The sequence below is a fragment of the Podarcis muralis genome, chromosome 2 (genome assembly GCF_964188315.1).
Source record: "Podarcis muralis chromosome 2, rPodMur119.hap1.1, whole genome shotgun sequence".
NCBI lineage: Eukaryota > Metazoa > Chordata > Lepidosauria > Squamata > Lacertidae > Podarcis > Podarcis muralis.
In genome coordinates, this window is record NC_135656.1 from 91,741,532 (window position 1) to 91,761,111 (window position 19,580).

At 40.0% G+C, this 19,580-nt stretch overlaps 1 protein-coding gene across 6 annotated transcripts in view; it reads right to left on the minus strand.

Annotated features, from left to right (window-relative positions):
• Positions 1-901: 901 nt before the first annotated feature.
• LOC114590891 (contactin-4) overlaps positions 902-19,580 on the minus strand; it is a 531,471-nt gene continuing 512,792 nt past the window's right edge. For all 6 annotated transcript variants that reach the window (XM_077925018.1, XM_077925014.1, XM_077925015.1 and 3 more), the window contains 9 exons: positions 17,358-17,516; positions 16,839-16,988; positions 14,036-14,106; positions 11,431-11,665; positions 8,388-8,503; positions 6,952-7,138; positions 6,438-6,550; positions 5,178-5,346; positions 902-3,441 (listed from right to left, as the gene is read on the minus strand). In XM_077925018.1, coding sequence (XP_077781144.1) covers positions 3,341-3,441; positions 5,178-5,346; positions 6,438-6,550; positions 6,952-7,138; positions 8,388-8,503; positions 11,431-11,665; positions 14,036-14,106; positions 16,839-16,988; positions 17,358-17,516 — 1,301 coding nt within the window. In that variant the 3' untranslated portion in view covers positions 902-3,340. The remainder of the gene's footprint in view (positions 3,442-5,177; positions 5,347-6,437; positions 6,551-6,951; positions 7,139-8,387; positions 8,504-11,430; positions 11,666-14,035; positions 14,107-16,838; positions 16,989-17,357; positions 17,517-19,580) is intronic.

The window sequence follows — 19,580 nt, forward strand, 5'->3', positions numbered from 1 at the left end:
AATATAGTTGCAAGGAAGGGAAAATGAAGTAATAAATATGCAACTGATCCACTTGCAGCATAAGCCTCTGCTTGTCTACTCAAGGGTCAGTCTAACTTCAATGGGTCTTGCTCCCAGATAAGTGTAGAATTGCAGCCTTGATGTGTCACCAGATAAATTGATCAGCCAACCCAGTAAATGGTGCATCTTGGCTAGTGAGGTGCTGAAGTTTGAAATAGGCAGTATTCGAAGTCCAGCTGTCTGCAGTTTCAGCCTTTGCTTCTTGGCACCTTGCTGTGAACTTCTGTAGCTCCGTCTATAATTCCCAAACTTAGGCTCCTGGCTACTGCTACAAGCACGCATACAGTTTCCAAGGATATAAGGACTACTTGGAAATATGGTTCTTGTGGTTTCCGACATCCCCAGAAAGGGCACCAGGAACCTTTTTGCAGTGAGGGGTCACTAGTATCCTTAAAGACATCAGGAACCATGGGAAGTACATTTCCAAAGGTTTTTATGGTCTTGAGTGCCTAGGGTTTAATGGCACTCTGGCTTGCGAGCCTTTGCTACTGCTATCCATACTCAAGTTTGGAAATGAGGAATGCATGTGTGTCTTTTGGAGCTTTCATTGCAGGGTTTGAAGGCAGCAAACCTCTAGCTCTTCCTGCAATCCCAATTACAACATTGGCATAGGCTCTTAATTTTTTAAAAAATGTTTATTTCTAATTATTTTTAAATAATTTTTTTCTTTTCTGTTTTTTTTAATGGTGCCCATTCCATGTTGAGTTTTTGGAAATCTGTCCACCAGTGATCCTGGGTGTTTTCACAACACAAACATTTGAGATTAAGAGTGTCATGGAGCATTTTTTTTAAAAACCAAGAACCACCACAAATGCAGGAAAAATGCCTATAAACACAGGAATATTTACAAATAACAGAATATTTATTACCAATAACTATAAAAAAGATTACATCTGCTAAGATCACTGATAAATATCATTTACACTGGGGAGAAAAACTACAAGGCTTTTTTTCTTTCATTTTTCTTTCTTTTGTGGGTTTTTTTGTTTTGTTTTTGTTTTTACATAGAAGTAACCATATCAAACTAAGAAAGGAACACAGCTTGAAATACTGACAATATTTCTCTGGTTAACACCCCTGACTTACACAAGTGGAATCCTGATTATGAGTTACTTAATAAATATATTTTGAAAGTAGTTTAAAAGTTAGCTTGTATTGTTCTGGAAGCAAAACAGACAAGTTACAGGCAAATTTAAACTATCAGGAAGAACAAATTATAAACCTCTGCAGTGCATATTTTTTTTTAAAATTTGGGGGAAAGAATGAACAGAAAGCTTCATTGATGTCTTAATTATTATTGTTCCATCTGAGCATATGTACAAAATTTTACCCCAGTAACAAATAAATCTTTTGTATTAATATATTTTTTTCTTTTTAAATTCTGGGCATGGTTCATATACCTTCCCAGACTCTGGTGAACACATGGAGCGGAGCATGGATGGATCTCTGCATGTGCAAGCTTGTGCAGAAGTTCATATGTTCTTCATTGAGAACCAGTATGCACACCCAAGTCAGTGGAGATAGTGCTTAACCCAAGCTTTAATGGAAATGGATGACAGCTTCATGAGAAAATGTCATGATGGACTGCAATCACTGTCACATTTGAATAGGATTTTATCAACATGCTAGATATGTAGAAAGAGCTTGTCAAGAAAATTAAAGCTAGGTCTTCAGAACACTCTTCAGGTGTTGGGTTCTGTTCACTTGTGCTAGCAAAAGGCAAGAGGGTTTGATATCTTAAAATAAAGGAGCTATTTGGAAGTGCATAGAGACACCCAGACATACATATAATTTTTTTTAATGGAAAAAAGCCTTTTTAGGGAAGTATTCACTAGAATGGTATTTATTAGATTTAGCTTATAGCCTATACTCAAACAAAAATTGTAAAAACAGAGATAATTTTGTAATTCAGTTTATGAAACCAAACTATAGAGAATTACAGTTAAACATGTACCTGTCAAAAGAAACATGTGTTCCAACACAGAAATCAGCATAATTATGTTTCATTTAAAGTCTCACAGACGCACAGACTTCCTTATTAAAATGGTGCAAATCCAGAATTACATAAATTGCTCAAAGGGTGGAATTTCCAGATTTTCACCGCATTCAGCATCTTGTCCTTTGCTATAGCAACGTCTGGTCTACATTACTATAGGAGCGATCACGACTAAATGGAAAAAATGTTCAATTTAATATTTATTAATTTTTTAGAGAAAACCCAAGTACATTCAAATGAAAATCTTTGCTATGCATCATTAAAATATTAGCTAGCTGATACTATGCAGTTGACTTACACAAACCTGAAAGCAAATGCATTGAAAGTTATTTTAGATTTGTCTTTTTTTGTAATTTGATCCAAGAATGAACACCTTACATGTCATTTAAACAAACAAACAAACCACTCTAGCTGCTTTAAATAGCAGCATGATCCATCTTCCTCCTCTGCACATATTGGGGGAAAGGATCCTGAAAAAGTATTCCAGTGAACCTTCCTCTTCCCTCTCCCAGTCCTCCAGGTGGCTGTACTGCTGGCACCAGACATGTATAGCCTGTCCTTCATGTATAGTTATCTAGCAGCCCACTCCATCCCTCCTTGTGGAAGTCGTCTGTGCATCAGGGGCTAGGAATTGCCAATAGATAAGGCCCAGTGCCCACAAGCGCTGCAATAGCAGCAGCAAACCTGACTTGAGGCCATCGGGAAGAGGGGAGGGAAGACTTCATATGCCTGTTTGGGATCCTACCTGTGTACAGATAAGCCCAGGTACCTTGAAGAATGGATCGAGGTCAAAAGAGCTTTGCCAGTGCACTCTTGTAAAACTATACAATCAATTTGAAACCAGTGTACTGAGAACTTTCGACCTGGCTATAAAACATTCCAAAACAATGTATTTTTGCAACAGTAAATGCCATCAAAAGCATTTCATAGCAGAGGGGGAAAGAAATTAATATCTACATCATATGTTAACTTTAAAAAAGTCTATAAAACACTAAATATATAATAAAAAATATGCATATAAGGACATATGTAAACTGCTTTGGTAACATCGTATTACAGATGTTTTCAGTGCATTGCAGAGTTTCCAAAGAAACTTCAGACAAAGCTATATTTGCTTTGAGGAAGTACTGTATAATGCCATTCCTAGAGAAGCATAAAACATTTTTTTTCCAGTAGTAAGATGTACTCGAACAACAATATTACTTAGTACTGGGTGTCTTCAAAACAACTAGCTAAATGTTGCTTAGTTATATTATAAACAGGAAGTCCTTTAGATATTTTTTGTCATAAACTTGATCTAGCTGTGAGGGAAATCATTATTGTGCTGATGGCTGACAACGTACAAGCATTTGAAGTAGAAGCGCCCGACCCTCTCACATAGGCATCTAGGAGGAGAAGAAAAAAGAAATCACAAGGTTTGATATCTTGCAGCTTCGCATGCATGAACAAGTGACATAACTCGCCTCACTCTTATGGCACTCCTGCATTCAGTAACATGAAAGAATTACTTCGGCACTGATTCAAATGGAAAGCTTTTGTATTGACAGAAGTGCTAAGTAGCAGGAAGGGAAAACAGGGGTTGGGGTTCTAGTCCAGAGTTTCAGTGTGCATGCGAAAATTCTGCATAAAAGTATTCCCAGTTCTACTGTAATGCAGTGGCAGCTCCACATGCACAGAAGTGTTTTGACTTACGTTTCTTGCATTTATATCCTGCCTTCCCTCCAAAGAGCTCAAGGTGGTTTATATGGTTTTCCCCTATCTTTAGCCTCACAGCCACCTTGTGTGGTACATTTGCTGAGAGACTATAACTAGTCCAAGATAGAGATGCGAAGGCCTGGAAAAAAACCCGGAAAAATGGGGGGGGGGCATTCTTTTTTCTGGGTTTTTTTTCCAGGTCTTCCCATCTCTAGTCCAAGGTCACACTCAATGAGGTTCTTGGCCATGTAAGAATTTGTACCCAGTTCTCCATAATACATTTGCTGGCATTTTAAGTTGTCACAAGAATTTTTGGTAACAATAATAATAAAATACTGTTATGTGAATGGAAAAACCCTAGTGTACACGGGAGCCCCATATAAACCTGTTGTGCTCTGTGTTGTGGGTAGTAGAGCCAATGACTAAAGCAAGCCTATTCTTTTGCTCCTGACTTAGTACTTGTTATGTGCCTGCAGGAAAACTACTGCAATGCCACAAATAACCTTTAACACAACTCCACTTTTGCAGGGACAATTTCCTGTCATTTTAGGTGCACGGAGGGATAAATTCTAGTGCTTTGTTTGGTCACACAACTGAAAATGCCTATATAAAAAGAATCTCCCATTATGATTGAAAAACCATTAAGCAGAAAAGGAGGGCTTTTTCTTTTCTTTTGCAAGAGTTTATTCAAAGAAGACAGTTACAAAACTGAGAAAGGCACCTTCTGTTCTAACTAAAGAAAATTTCATTCATTGCCAGGGTCAGCCCAAGACATTTTGGCACCTGAGGTGAACCCCAAAATGCCATCCTCCCTACTGGGTAAGATCTGCATCAGGAACAAGCGGAGCTGGGGAGCATCAGTTTAACTTTACCAGACCATTAAAGTGGCAATCAAAGGCCATTGCAAGGCGAGGGGGTGTACTCTGAATCACTCTGGGTGGGAGCAGAGCCCAGAGGGCAGCCTGTGTCATTTCTTTCTTTGGGTGGGAGGAGACCAGGGCCTCCTATTTCCCAAAAGGCCGCTGTAGAGGCGTCATGGGGGATGCTCCTGAGGATGTAGCAGTTACAGCCTCGCAAGTAATGTGTGTCAGTGGGCAATGCATTCCTTGGGGGCTGGATCTGCTGCCTGAGGCGGTTGTCTCATCTTGCCTTATGGGTGGGCCAGCCCTTCTCTGGCTAATTAATGACCATGATACAGATATATAATTTACAAAACTGAAGAATTCTGAATACCGTCATATGGGTGACAGAAGAATCATTAACAAAACTTTAGTATAGTAAGATACTTCCTTGGCACTATTTATTACATTTTAAAAGCACTCTGTAGTAAAGTTCTATGCACAGAGAAACAAATTCAGCCCTGGATCATTCATGGGTGGGGAGACTGAAGTACCCTCACATGGCGAAGAATAACAAGGGCTCTTACTTGATATCTTTGGAATTCGGATCTGCTCGCTGCTACTGCCATCTCCTCCATCACTGAATGGCTTTATTTCTATGATGTAATCTTCATCAAAAGGCAGCGAAAGCTCCACAGATGTTTTGTTAGTTTCTATAACAGATGTGCTGCTTTGTCTATTCCATCTGTATAAAACCTAGACCGTATTTTTAGCCAAGGGGAAGAAAGAATGGAAGGGAGAAAAGCAAGAGCCTTAGATTTTCTATAGAAGTTGCTTCTATTTCTAGGACTTATATTAATAGCTAATCAACTCTTATAGTCCCTAGAGAAAATATATGCCTTGGCTTTTGAAAAGTCGTTTGGCTTTTTGTCATACTCTTGAGCATTAGGATGCATTACTTTCATTCTCTTGTCGGTTTTGTGAAGTCAGAGCTAGCTCTGCTCTCCTTGAGATCAAAATACTTGGTAGAATTTCACCAAGAATTGCATGTCTTATGATGTTCAAATGCCAATACATCACCGCCATGCTGAGAAGCTGCTATTGCACCAGTGTCACAATGGCTGCAACTACTCAAGCTCCCCATGCAAGACCTTGCTTGTATCAGATGAGGGTTTAAAGGCAGCCAGGCAAGGAAGTGGACTGAAATATTAAGCAGAATTCCACCCAAGTCAACAGGATGAACAACTCCCTTGCTACTTGCAGCACTGCAGACATTAGTAATATCTCATGAGCCTAGGCAGCAAAGCATTAAGCTCATGCTTTGTGGTTCTTTCTACAATCAAACAGTATATAAATTTTATGAAATGAAATGCGGGGGGGGGGGGGGGGATGCACCAAACAGGCATAAGGTGCTGAGTAGGAGGAGGAAGCTAGGCAGCCTACATTGGTGCAAGTGCTAGTGGCGTATTTTGTCCTGGGATTGGGCCACTGCATTTTTAATCATTTAAAACCTGTGCCTCTCAGAGGCACCGGTTGCCAGTTCTTGATCAGTCTGGGTGATGCTTTAATGCCACTGGAGTTGCAGGTGAAAAATAGTCCTAGTTTATTAGATCATCACCCTCATAATATGCACTGCATAGTGTGCATATTTACTGATATCACTGAAGTCTACAGAACATTATCAAAGTTGTTTAGATCATAGCCCACATGAAGTTTGTTAATTTCAGATCCCACTGAAAAATTTAAATTTTCACAGTTCATTCAGTTAGTTAGTTCAATACAGTTAGTTAGTTCAATACAGCGGTAATGTCTCATAACAATGGAAAATTTCACTGCCCGTTACGTACTTTATATCCTTTCACCTCAGATTCATTATTCTGTGCTTTTACTTGATCCCAGTTCAGTATAATCTTAGAGTCTGATGAGTTCCAAATGATGTTTCCAGGGGGTTGACTTGGTGCTAAATACAAAGTGAAAAAGAGTGAATGTTATTAAGCAGCAAAGTTTTCCTTCCTCTTTCAGTATAGTTTATGAGAGGCTCTTAGTGAACTCTTACATTTGCTTAGTTCAAGAGCTCCTGGAAAACGTGTATTCCAAGCAGAGCTGACATGGCAAAGTATTATGGATGAAAAAGGGAATCAGATGGTAATTCAGTGCACTGGTGACAAGTAGAGGAGGTCCTTGCACTGAACAGAAAGACAAATCTTTTTCTTTCCTGCCCAGCAAAGACTGCAGTTTTCTGTGTTCCAGTTAATCAAATTAGGGATGCTGGAATATTATGGGTACTCAAAAATGCAGCACAGAGTAGTACCATGTAGCAAAAAAAAAAAAAGAAAGAAAAAGTGCTCCCCCCACACTCACGTGGCTTTTTAGTTGTCACGTTGACTACTGGACTGGAAGGTCCCATCCCTGCTGTGTTGTAAGCTTTGACAGCCATGTGGTACAAAACATTGCCTTTCAAGCTGGTGACTTTTGCAAAGGTCTGATTGGTAGCCGTTCTGATTCTTCCAGCCTGCTCTTCCTTATCCCCATGCCTCCAGTATCTAACCTGCACAAATGAAACACAGGCTTTCATATTTAAACTCCACACCTGAATAGCCACTTTACAATTTGAAGTAGCTTAGAACAACCCGGCAAACCCTCATACATTCCCGCCACAGAGTAAGATTTGCTCTACAAAATCTGTGTCTGACCCAAGTTTCTATCATGCAGTTTTCTATTCCATTCCATTCAATTCCGTGTTACGTTTCTTTGTTTCCCATTTAAATAGTAGAAAGATCTCTTATTGAGCCAATCCTGCTTTGGGCCAATCAAATGCCATAGCTCAATTATTTAAGGTTCTGCCCAGATGGAGGGTTCTAATCTGCCACAATCACTTTGCATCTTGTGGTTGATATCGGTCCAAAGCTGCATTGATTGAAGCTACTGGTAAACTGAGGGCCTAGGTTTTTTCCTCTGAAACAGGGGTGCCACATTCCCGTGTTGTTGTTGTTTGTGTGTGAAATGACGTAAAGGCCTCAATACCATACGACCTTTACTATAGAAAAAAGAATTGACACAACTTCGTTCTTGGAAGAATTTACAGTAACTTTGTCTGGATTTTTGCTTTAGCAGCTCTCCATAAATCCTGCCATTGCCTCTATTTCAAGAGGCTGCACTGTTTCAAGATAACCCTTCCATGCGTGAAACCAACAGTCAGCACATCTGACCACTGCAGTAGTCTCATTGATGGGCATGGTTATAGCCCTTAATAATAATGATAATAATAATAATAGTTTATGACATTTATATACTGCCCTATACCCGCAGGTTTTAACATTCCGCTTAACTGCACTGATCATAGAATGTGGTGTTCTTCATAGGTCCAAAGAAGGGGTTCCCTAACAGGAGCCTTTCCCTATTTTTATTTCTAGTTCTATGACTTTAAATCTTGTATTAAAGAAGAAAGACATCTAAAATATAATATGCACAATAAACTGGCATTTAGGCTTGCACCGTGGCTGCGTGTTGTGTATTTCTTACTATACGGTGGAGCAAATAGCTGATAGTTCATGGAATTTGCAGAAACTTAAGGCCTGCACGAGGGGCTCCCACCTTGCATTGCAACGCACTAAGACTGACAATCACATGTTATTACTGCTCATCGATACCAAGTGGATTAGTATACGCTTAAGTGCATTGTTAAGAGGGGGGAGGGAAGGGAGATTTTCAGTTTAAAACAAAGTATTTGTGCACATGATACTGTTTCAGGCTAAACAAGAATTGTTTCAGGCTAATTATGTCCCTTGCGTTCTTACCTCGTAGCCCTGTATCCTTCCTTTGCTCTGGGTCTCTGGGAGCAAGGTCCAAAATACTTGTACTTCTGAAGCAGAAAGGCTTTTGGCAAAGACATGGGTTGGAGCTCTGGTGGGTTCTAAAAAGAAGAAACAGTGGCTAGATGTAGATTCACCTTTGTGGTCATAGCTGTTCTTCATCCTACCTAACCAATGGATAAAGTCAGCTTTGACTCTGTGGATGCCTTAAGGCAAGTCACTATATCTCAACCTGAGATATAAATTAGACATTACTACAGATGTTGGTCTGCCAAGAAAACAACAGGTCCATGACTAGCATCAGAATTTCACTATTTTGCAGGAATGCATGTTTTTGATAGGTTGCAGAAATAATGTGAATTTGGTGCTCTTGTGCAATAAGATAAAATAAAATAAAAAATAAAATAAAATCCCTCAATTTTTTGTGGTGCTGCAAAAATGCAATGTAAAGTATGGGATAATTGTGTCACATAGCCTCCCCATAAACAAAGCAGACTGAATGGTCAACTAACAATGACGTACTAAATCTGCAAATTCTTTGCCAGCAAGTTGGGGTGAATGCTCAATAATCAGGACGTTGGAAGAATCCTCCATCTCCCCCACCCCCCAACCCCGCAGCAATACAAAGTGATACTCAGCATATGACATCATAATATTATCATGAAGAGATATTATTTCCTGTTCTCCAGAAGGAACAGCCAGTGAACCAGAGTGTGATGATTATGTCTTGAGCATCCCTAGATTTGTATGAAGAGAGGAGCTGAAGAAGAACAGCCCAGGAATAAGGTAGGATAGGGTAGCTTGCAGGTGTCTGTACACATTGGGGTGAGGAACCTTTGTAGCCAAGTGGGCCAGAGCATTACCTACTCACTCCTGGGCTACGTTTGACAGGTGAGTAGGCTGCTCACCTGTCAATCACTGGACATCATGCAACCTTTTGGCCTGCAATGTTCTGCAGTGCTTTGAATGGGGCTTTTGAAAAGCTGACAGTTGTTCTCAGATCTTCACAAGCACCATTCAAAGCGCTGTGGAGAACAGAGCTTTGAGAAGTGCTATCTTGCCTTGCACTTTGGAAGGGGTTTTGCAGGCACCACTGATTGGTGGTGCCTGCAAGCATCCTTTTGGCTGAGCCCTGCCCTTAGCCTCACCCCTCGCTGAAACGGCCTCTCAGGTCAAATGGGGAGGCATGACAGGCCTAATTAGGTCCCCCACCCCGGCATACCTGTTATGGAGACCAGATTCAGCTGTTAAAAGGATTGTGTATAATCAGTAGGTGAAGGGAGAGCCAGGATTGTGGTGGCAGACCTGAGTTGGTAGTTCTATGTGCCCAGAGGCAGCCTGTGCCCAGTCTGCACAATCTATCCCACAATTGTGTGGGATAGATGCAACATCAGTGTGCACACAGCTTGTATGCATGTAGCCTCTGCTCATGAAGAATTGTCTGCATGTGGAAGTTACAAGAGGGCCAGCGACTGATGACTGTATCCAGCTATAAGCCTGTTAAGCTCCACATTTTCAAACCTGCCTGGCGGCAGCTCTCCAGCCTCTTAAGCAAAGGCCTTTCCTAAGCATTATAACCCAAGGCCATTTAATTTGAGATAGCAGTGATTGGATTTGGGTCTTTGCATATATGAAACCTGTAAATGTCATGCTCTACAACTGAGCTCTGGCCCTTTCTTTTGTGTGGAATATCAATTCTGCAACAAATAATTCATGAAAAGATTTCTTTCCTAAATTTATTCAGTGTGCCATGTACTGATAACACTTAAGATAAACCAGAGCAGTTTCCAATTGGAGGATACAGTGGTACCTCAGTTTACAAACTTAATCCGTTCCGAAACTGTTCTTAAACCGAGGCGCACTTTCCTTAATGAGGCCTCCCACTGCCTTTCCACCATTCAGATTCCATTCTTAGACTGAGGTAAAGTTTGCAAACTGGGACACTACTTCTGGTTTTGCGGAGTTCGTAAACCAAATCATTCGTAAACAGGACTGTTCTTAAACCAAGGTCCCACTGTATTCATTCCTGCTAAATATTAGTACATTCCTTTAGAGAAGACATACATGTAATGGAAACTATCAAAATCCTTGTTATGTATTGCAAACAGATAAGATGCGTTATTGCATCCCTAGTATAATCTCGGAGTAGAGTTAAACTCAATATCAAAGCCTGGTACTGGACATACTGCAATACTGATAGAGCCCCAACTATCCTGTGAGGAAGAAATGACACAGCAGACAAGATGGGACAGTCCTCTCCACTCCCTTCTAGGCCAAGATCTTCTTCTCCCTCCTGGAGATTTTAGTGCCAATTGCTTGTGACAAAAGGCAGCAGGAGGACCACTACTGTCAGGCTGAGAGCCTCAACCTGTGAGCCTACCTGCTGCCACGAGAGCGGCAAGAACCTGGAAGATCCAAGCTAGGCTCCAGAAGGCAAAGTCTCCCTATAAGGTCAGCAATTTCTGGCTGCATTAGGGACCTTTCCAGGAAGGCTGGGTCAATTGTGAGCAACTTGTTGCTATGTAAGCTGGTTATTATAAAAACTTTGTATCATCAAGAATGGAGCCTGAGTTTTCTCATTTCCCTCTTTAATGTCATGCATTTCCCCTCTTCTTTTATGTCATGAATTTTTAGACTGTAAACCTCGTGGCAGGGTATGTTGGGTTATATATCCTTAAACCATTCTGTAATCCTTTCCAGCTGAAGAGCTGGGTATAAATTCTTGAACAGACAAATGAATGAATGAATAAAATTGCACAGTGCCATTAAACATCAAAATTAGAAATTAAGTTTGCAAAGTGTTTAGACATAAATGGCAACTTAAATGAATGACCTAAATCTTCTTGATGCACAATATTACTGTTAATATGATTATTACTAATTTAGAGTAGAATATATTCTAAAGATGGACGCATGCTTATTTATTGTAAGCAGACCTGGACATCAGTAGAATGTGCCAATAATATATAGATCCCTTCTGTAAATGGCCAGCTTGTCACATGCAATAGATTACTAGGCTGGACTTTACCTTCATCAGCTGAATAAACAATTGTGACAGGGCTGAAAGAACCTTCTCCTTTGTTGTTGTACACGCCCACTTTGACTTCATATGGAGAAAACGGCGGTAAACTCTCATTCCGGAACACGTATCTGGAGGCATCGGGAGAAACCACTACCGTCTGCATCCAACTTATTGTACCAACTGGACGGAAGGCAACCACGTAACCAAACCCACCTCCATTTTGTAACTCTTCAGGCACTGTCTACAACCAGAAAAGAAATAATGGGAACAGCCCGATGTGTAGGATGAATTTACAAAGAGGCACAATAAAAATGGTCTCCAAGAAATTTAACGGATCCATATAGTGCAATTTGGAAATACACTCTCTGGCAGAGGAAATTAAACACTCAACTTGAAAAGCATTTTATGTTTCTGTGCTAATTTGTTCCAGCTATCTGATGTGGGTTTTATGGTCTATTTGCGCCTATGAAAACATGACTTATTAAAAATAGCATAAGAAGAAGAACCAACTGCAGCCTAGATATTATGGACAGCTAATAATCAAAACTGAAGCATGTAAATGCCATCTGCAAGGCAGCTCTTAGAATCTGAATTTATCTAAATGGACTTAAATCCAAATAAGGACAGAATTACACATCCATCTGGAGATTTACTTTCTGTTTTTGCTACCACCGTCTTCACTAATAAACAAGAAGCCACTTTATAAGCTGTGTTTGCCACTTCCTTTAGATCTGAGTCATAAACATGTTATGAGTGAGATGCTCTAATATTTGTGTAGTGGGAAAGGAAATGGGTTTTAACAACTCTGGGGAAATCAGTGTAGGAATGTGGTGTACAAGCATATAATAAAAGCTTCTTTGCAGAGGTTACAGAGAGTTTCTGACTTCTTAAAAACCGTAGTGTCGCAGTTAAGGAAAGCAAGTGTCTGAAATTTTCCAGTCCTACCCCTTTGTATTCTATAGGAACCACAGTTTTAAATCCACACTGGCACTTTCAGTTACATGGGATATTGGCCAAACTGGGTGTACAATAGAATGTTCACAACTTAACTGTACCACAAGCAAAGACTCATAAAAATGGACCAATTGCCTCACTTGGCTGTCCGCTATTAACTAATCATGTAAATAGTCAATTAAATCTATAGTACTGTATATACCCAAAGGCCTTCACAATGAACAGAGGGCAGAAGTAAGACATTCCTCAACATCACACAACATAAGTCTACTTTACAACGTAAAATTATAAAATCACAATGCATTAATATAACTGGAGTGAAGCTTCTTAGCTGGCAGAACCCATTTGAGTTTGAAAACTACAATTGAAGCATTTCATATCATTCCTCTTTTTTTAGAGGCAGTAAATGCAATGATTTTAAAGTGGTTCAGATTACTACACCACAAAGACTCTCCATGACTTTCACCAATGTCCCTCTCTGTTCCCTTGTGTGCTGTTCCTACCTTACCAGATGCAGCGAGTAGCTAGTTTTGAAGCAAAAGGGTACAACCTACTTTAAGTATGCTGTGAACTTCTTTGTGGCAGGGAGTGCATGTTGAAGTGGGATGCAGACTAGCAGGCAAATGCTGTCTGATGTCAGAACCAGTCACATCACCACCAGGTCACTGGTGCACATATTGCAATTATCTAGTCTTGCATATTTTGAGCTTTAGCAAGGAAGCTAAAGAAATGAAAAACCGCATTCCAGGAAATGTCTGTATTCAGAACGCCACTTAAGCACGTTCTCAAGTTCGGCTGAAACCAATTGGATTAGCATGTGCTCAAGTGCTATATTTGAATTGGAAGAGCAACATGGTTTTCTCCATTCTTATGGGTTCTCATGGAGGGGGAGATTTTTGTGCACCTACAGTCAGATCTTAAATATCTCCGATTTATACTTCTTGAAAATTATGGGTTATAGTTTAGACACTACATTTTTAAACATTGTTTTTGTTGAAGGCATGGAGCAAAACTAATTAATTCCAGGAAGGGTGAACTTCAGCACATTAAAGAATGATACAAGTATTGGAAAACAAATATATTGCTTTCTAGTAAATCTCAGAAGCAACAATGTGCTTGTCAAGCAATCCATGCATTTTTCCTTCTGTAAGGATGTGGAAAATGCAAGTCAGAAATTAGAGTACTTTTCCTGACTGTAACCCACAGGGTCTGTTTGAAATTGCTCGGCAGGTAGGGCAAACATGTATATTATGCATGCTTTCTCTTCCCCCCAAAATTATAATTTGGTGAGAATTCTTTATTGGAGAACCCTAACCCATTCCCTTCTTCTAAAACGTCTTCTTACGTTTAACACTGGGAAGAGAGAACAATTCCAAAAACAGTTTGGGTATGTAGCAAGGGTGTGCTGTCTCTGCCCTGCGCTTTTCCTTACTTGCCATGTTTCAGCCCTGCAGCCCATTCAGAGATCTTCTTTCCATCTACAAATTTGGAGTGGAGGGAGACAGGACTGGCGTATTATTTATAACAATACTATGTGCCTTCGCAAAATGCTGCCTGATTCAACACCCTCAAGTCAGTCTCTGGTAGGTTTGGCACAAAAAGGGAAACAGTTCATTTCCCTCCCCTTTCTTGCCCCGTAAATTCACAGCTCACTTACCTCCCAGGTTATGACCAACTCAGACTTGGTACCACCACCTCCACTGACATTAGCTGGAGTGACTTCAGGAACTAGAGAAAAGGGGAGAAAAGTGACTATTACAAGGTAAGGATAGCTTGTTTGGTGTTTATACAGGGAAGATATATTGGTGTCTACACTTTTAGCAAAGATTTAAAACAAAAACAATTTCTGAGTTTTCAGGAGAAATTGAAAATAGAGTGGTACCTTGGTTCTCGATCGTCTTGGTACTCAAACAACTTGGAACCCAGACACTACAAACCGAGAAGTTAGTGTTCTGGTTTGCAAACTTTTTTTTTGGAAGCTGAACGTGCTCTGTTTTGAGCGTTACGATTCCGTTCTGAGTGTTATGCTGAGGTCTGTCTGTTTTTGCTGTTTATTTTGCCTTTTTGTGGCTCTTTTTTTGTTTGTTTTTGTGACTGTGCGGAACCCAGTTCAGCTACTGATTGATTGATTATACGACTACAGTACATTGTTTATTGCTTTCATTTTATAGATCAGTGGTCTCATTAAAGAGTAAAATTCATGTTAAATTGCTGTTTTAGGGGTTGTTTTTAAAAGTCTGGAACGGATTAATCCATTTTGCATTACTTTCTATGGAAAAGCGTGCCTTGGTTTTGGAACGGATTTCCAGAAAGGATTAAGTTTGAGAACCAAGGTACCACTGTATTTTTTTTAGATAACCTGCTGTTGCCAGATTCCCCCCCCCCATTTTTTCCATTTAAAAAAATAATCTTTCACCTTTAATAAGATGAGTTTGCCATCTTTATGTAACATTCCATTTATGTGTTGTGTCACTCTTAAATATTCTGTCACTGAGATTTCAAAGCAAATTTCTTTTGGAAGTACCATTTTATAAAATGGAGAGGGGAGGGAATTCTAAATATCTCAGTGTCTACGTTGCAATGTAAAAGAGAAGCATTCATCAGAATATTGATTAAAATGCTTTGCAGCAGGTTTTTATGATGCACTTTGAGAGCACGTAATACATAATTTTGAAAATGAGATGGCCAAACAGCATATTTATGAGCCAATTACCTGTTGCAAATAGTTTTAAAAATTATTTCCCCTATAACACATTTCATTTATTTATAATCATGAAACTGATTGCTACTAACTTAGGTCTACAGCTTTTGGTAAATATGCAAGCAGACAATAAGGCTGAGTCAACAGTAGCTAATTTAATGAACTGGATATTTTATATGTCTTTGGCTTCCCTTGCAGATATTAGAGAATTTAAGGTCGTACAGGCAACAACTAGTACCCATTTCTTTACGTTCAATTCTAAAACAACACTGTAGACATTATTATCCCTTTTTCATGTCAACATTGGAGTGTTTTTTCTACAATCAAATGGTATATAAATTCTATTAAATGTTTAAAAATAATGTTTGTACCATGGAAGATTACACAGTATTGAAATTGTTTGATAGGACCTTTGTCCCTCCAGCCCTACAAAGCATATCTTTTGTGGGGACGGGGTGGGGGGCACAGGGGGAAGAGAGGGAGAGGAAGGTCTTTTGCACAGACAAAAGGTGTTTCACTCACAATAGCTGTTTTCAACCTAAAGTAATACTGCAAGTGTAGCATGGGACATTCCACAGGGACTCTGTTTTGCATTATATCCCATTTGTTACTAGAGGCACCCCAGATTGCTGCACCACATAATAAGGAATATCCAATGTTAGCAATAAAAGCTTTTATCATCGGTTCTAACAAATGATGGCTTTTAATATAACTTGAGAGTCTTTAAAGGTCCCAGTGAATAGGCAGATTAAATTTTAATTCCATCGGAATGGGGGGGGGGGAGTGTAGGGTGTTTTCACAAAAAGGAAGCCCTAGCACTTACGTGAGCAACACTCTTTTATTATATGACCACACAGGATCTCATTTATGTCACTGATGCCTTTTGGCAAACACTAACTTTTTTTTAGTCTCACAATAATGTTTATAATAAGTTTAGAGATTAATCGCCTTATACCAACTTGGAATAATGAACTGTATCTTATTGAGGATGCTGGAAAGTATATCTATGAGGGAAAACTACAGTTCCCATGATTCCCCCCCTCCAAGGGTGATTTAAAGCTATGGTGCACATATAAAGCCTCAGTCAGCAAGGCAGTAATTGGGGGTGATGGCAGATCTAGTCCAAAACCCCAGGAGGGCCTTCAGCTTGGGAAGGTTGGGATATATGGGCTATGGCACTCTATAAGGTGTCAAAACAAGGGTGACGCTGTGGGTTAAACCACAGAGCCTAGGACTTGCTGATCAGAAGGTTGGCGGTTCGAATCCCCGCAACGGGGTGAGCTCCCGTTGCTTGGTCCCTGCTCCTGCCAACCTAGCAGTTTGAAAGCATGTCAAAGTGCAAGTAGATAAATAGGTACCACTCCTGCGGGAAGGTAAACGGCGTTTCCGTGCGCTGCTCTGGTTCACCAGAAGCGGGTTAGTCATGCTGGCCACATGACCCGGAAGCTGTACGCCGGCTCCCTCGGCCAGTAAAGGGAGATGAACGCCGCAACCCCAGAGTCGGCCACAACTGGACCTAATGGTCAGGGGTCCCTTTACTAAGGTGTCAAAAAGGAAACACTGTCCGTACCTCCATGCTTCCTGTTATGAGCATGAGGAGGTGTGGACACAGCCTTAGTAAACTGCTAAAAATAAAGTTTGCTCAGTTAAATGCATTGCTCTCTTATGCAGACTATTTTGACCACGCAAAAGTAGTTATTCAGTGGAAGTGTCAAAGACTGATTGAAATGTCAAATGCAGCATTTCAGCTTCTACTTACGAGCCTCTTCAGTTCTCCGTTTCTCTGATGGTTTGCTTGGCTCTCCAATCCCAATAAGGCTGGCAGCAACTACCCGGAATTCATACTCAACCCACGGGTTTAAACTCACTACTGTTGCCGTAAATGTGTTTCCATCTATAACGTCGGGCACTAGGCGAGAAATGTAAGAATGCCCAATGGTTACCAAATAATGAAATATTTGGGTTAAGAACAAAATAAGGGGGGACGACAGAATGTAGACTCTAGAGATAAGCCATAGTTGGCTGCTCTTTTTTTCTGTTTGCTAAATTTCGTAATCTCTGCTAATTTTGCTAATCTTTGCTAAATTTGGGGTGAAAAAATATTGTGAAAGACATATAGATATAGATGTTAATGATATGTTCCATTCAGTCACAAGAAGAGAACTGGATCAGACCAACGCTGCTTCTTCCCTATAACCAGAAATCCCATGGGCTCATGGAAAACAGTTAAAGCAAGCTTCAGTGGTCATATTCTGCATGTTCTAAGATGTCTAGTTACCTGTGTTGACCGCTTGCCATCCCACAGAAAATGGGGTCCTTGCTTGAACAACGTATGTTGTAATGGGACTGCGATTATCTGCTCCTGGCCTCCAGGATACCTGAGCTGTAGTGTCTGTGATTTCATCAATTGTCACAGCTTCGGGCGGACCTGGTGGACCTGTTATGAAACACACATAACACAAGTTTCAAATATCCTCAACGAGACATACCCTGCATGTAAAATATCTCACGTCAAGTATTAAGAAGTAACAAGACTTTACCTTTCAGCTCAAGGTTTAAGTTAATAGTTTTCAGTATGCAGAGAAGCCTTTTAAAAAAGATCAAACAATGACAACCCTGGGATACTTTGGACAATATATATTTAATTTGGACCACTTATAGTTCCCTTTAGCAAGAATGAATTTCCATGATGTGCACTTTTTTTTTTTTTTTTTAGTTTATTTTCGCACAGATAATCAAACATTAACCACAGTGGCTAAAGCTACGTATTTTATAGTGGATTAAATACATGCATAGTTGCTTTTGCACATGGAATCTGCTCTTGGACACTCACTTTTATCTCCTATAGATAGTGAGATGCTGACTACTTACACATTTTTAAGAAAAAAGCCTTTAGGGAAAGTAACGGATAGGGACTCCAAAATTGCATTTTGCCGTAGTTAAAAATATGAGACTTGTGAGGCAAGGCCTAGAAACTTTGTGAGATAGCAGCTTCAGGATTATGTTAAATAAATGAATGTCAGTGCAATCCTATGCACATTCACTCTGAAATAATCCTTGATATGTTCATCACGTGCAATTAAACATTTCAGAGACTGAAATACCATGATTTAGTCACCTATTTTTAATGCCTAACCTTCTAGCACTTGAATTTCCATTCAAACAGTTCAGTAAAAAAAGTCACAGCCTGCTTTGCAACCCCAGATTAAATTAAGTCATTTTAAAACCATAATTTGAAATGTAACCACTCCAGTATAACTTTACCCCTCAGCACTCTATGAAATCAGTTCTGAATAAGGTTGTACTGTGTGCCTCCAGCAAGAATACTTAGTAGTCCTTGCATTCACAGCTGGTCAGTCTTCCTAGATCTGCCAGTTCAAAGGCAGAATGGTGGGTTATTATAGCGTTACCTAGCATGATGTACTTTACAAATTACATCTCCCTAATGGTCAGTAGATGGAGCAATTGATTATAGGGAAATATGAGACACCTCAAGCAAACTATACTTTCATTTCAGAGCTTTCTCAATTGAATTCTTACTGAAATCAATTTTGATAAGTTTATCTCCTTCTGCAATGGATAGTCCAACTTATTTATTTATTTATTTACTTACTTACTTACTTACTTACTTAACTGACAGCTAGAACAATATTTCTGGATGAGATTGCCAAAAATAGGATTTTTATCGAACAAGCAAGACTATATAACATCTAAAATGGTTGTTTGTGCAGCAACAGCCAGAAACAATCATAAAGTGTTTTGTTTTGTTTTTGAAACGATATAGTTTGCAATAACAGAGACTCTGATCTAAAGCTCTACATTCTGTGATAGCCCCGTCCATAATGGAATTTTCTGTTTTGTATTTTAAGCTCTGCTGCCAGCCTACGTTTAACAGTAGATGCAAAGCCTATGGTTTAAAATAAAAAATGGACTGAGACTGAAGTCCTAAACACACTTACACAGCCACATTTATTTGTGAGTACACATGTGGAGAATTGCACTGTGAGGATGCAGTCTTCACACACCTAGGAGCAAGCCCAAATAAACACGTATAGGATTGCAGTGTTTTGACTTTGCTATTTTTAAACCCAACTATTAAAGGATGGGACACGGGTGGCGCTGTGGGTTAAACCACAGAGTCTAGGACTTGCCGATCAGAAGGTCGGCGGTTTGAATCCCCAAAACGGGGTGAGCTCCCGTTGCTCGGTCCCTGCTCCTGCCAACCTAGCAGTTTGAAAGCACGCCAGTGCAAGTAGATAAATAGGTAACACTCCGGCGGAAAGGTAAACGGCGTTTCCGTGCGCTGCTCTGGTTCACCAGAAGCGGCTTAGTCATGCTAGCCACATGACCCGGAAACTGTCTCCCAATAAAGCGAGATGAGCGCCGCAACCCCAGAGTCAGTCACAACTGGACCTAATGGTCAGGGGTCCCCTTACCTTTATTAAAGGTTAGAAATGGGGTGTAAAACACCTGCCTGAAGACAGAACCAAGAACCTTGGAG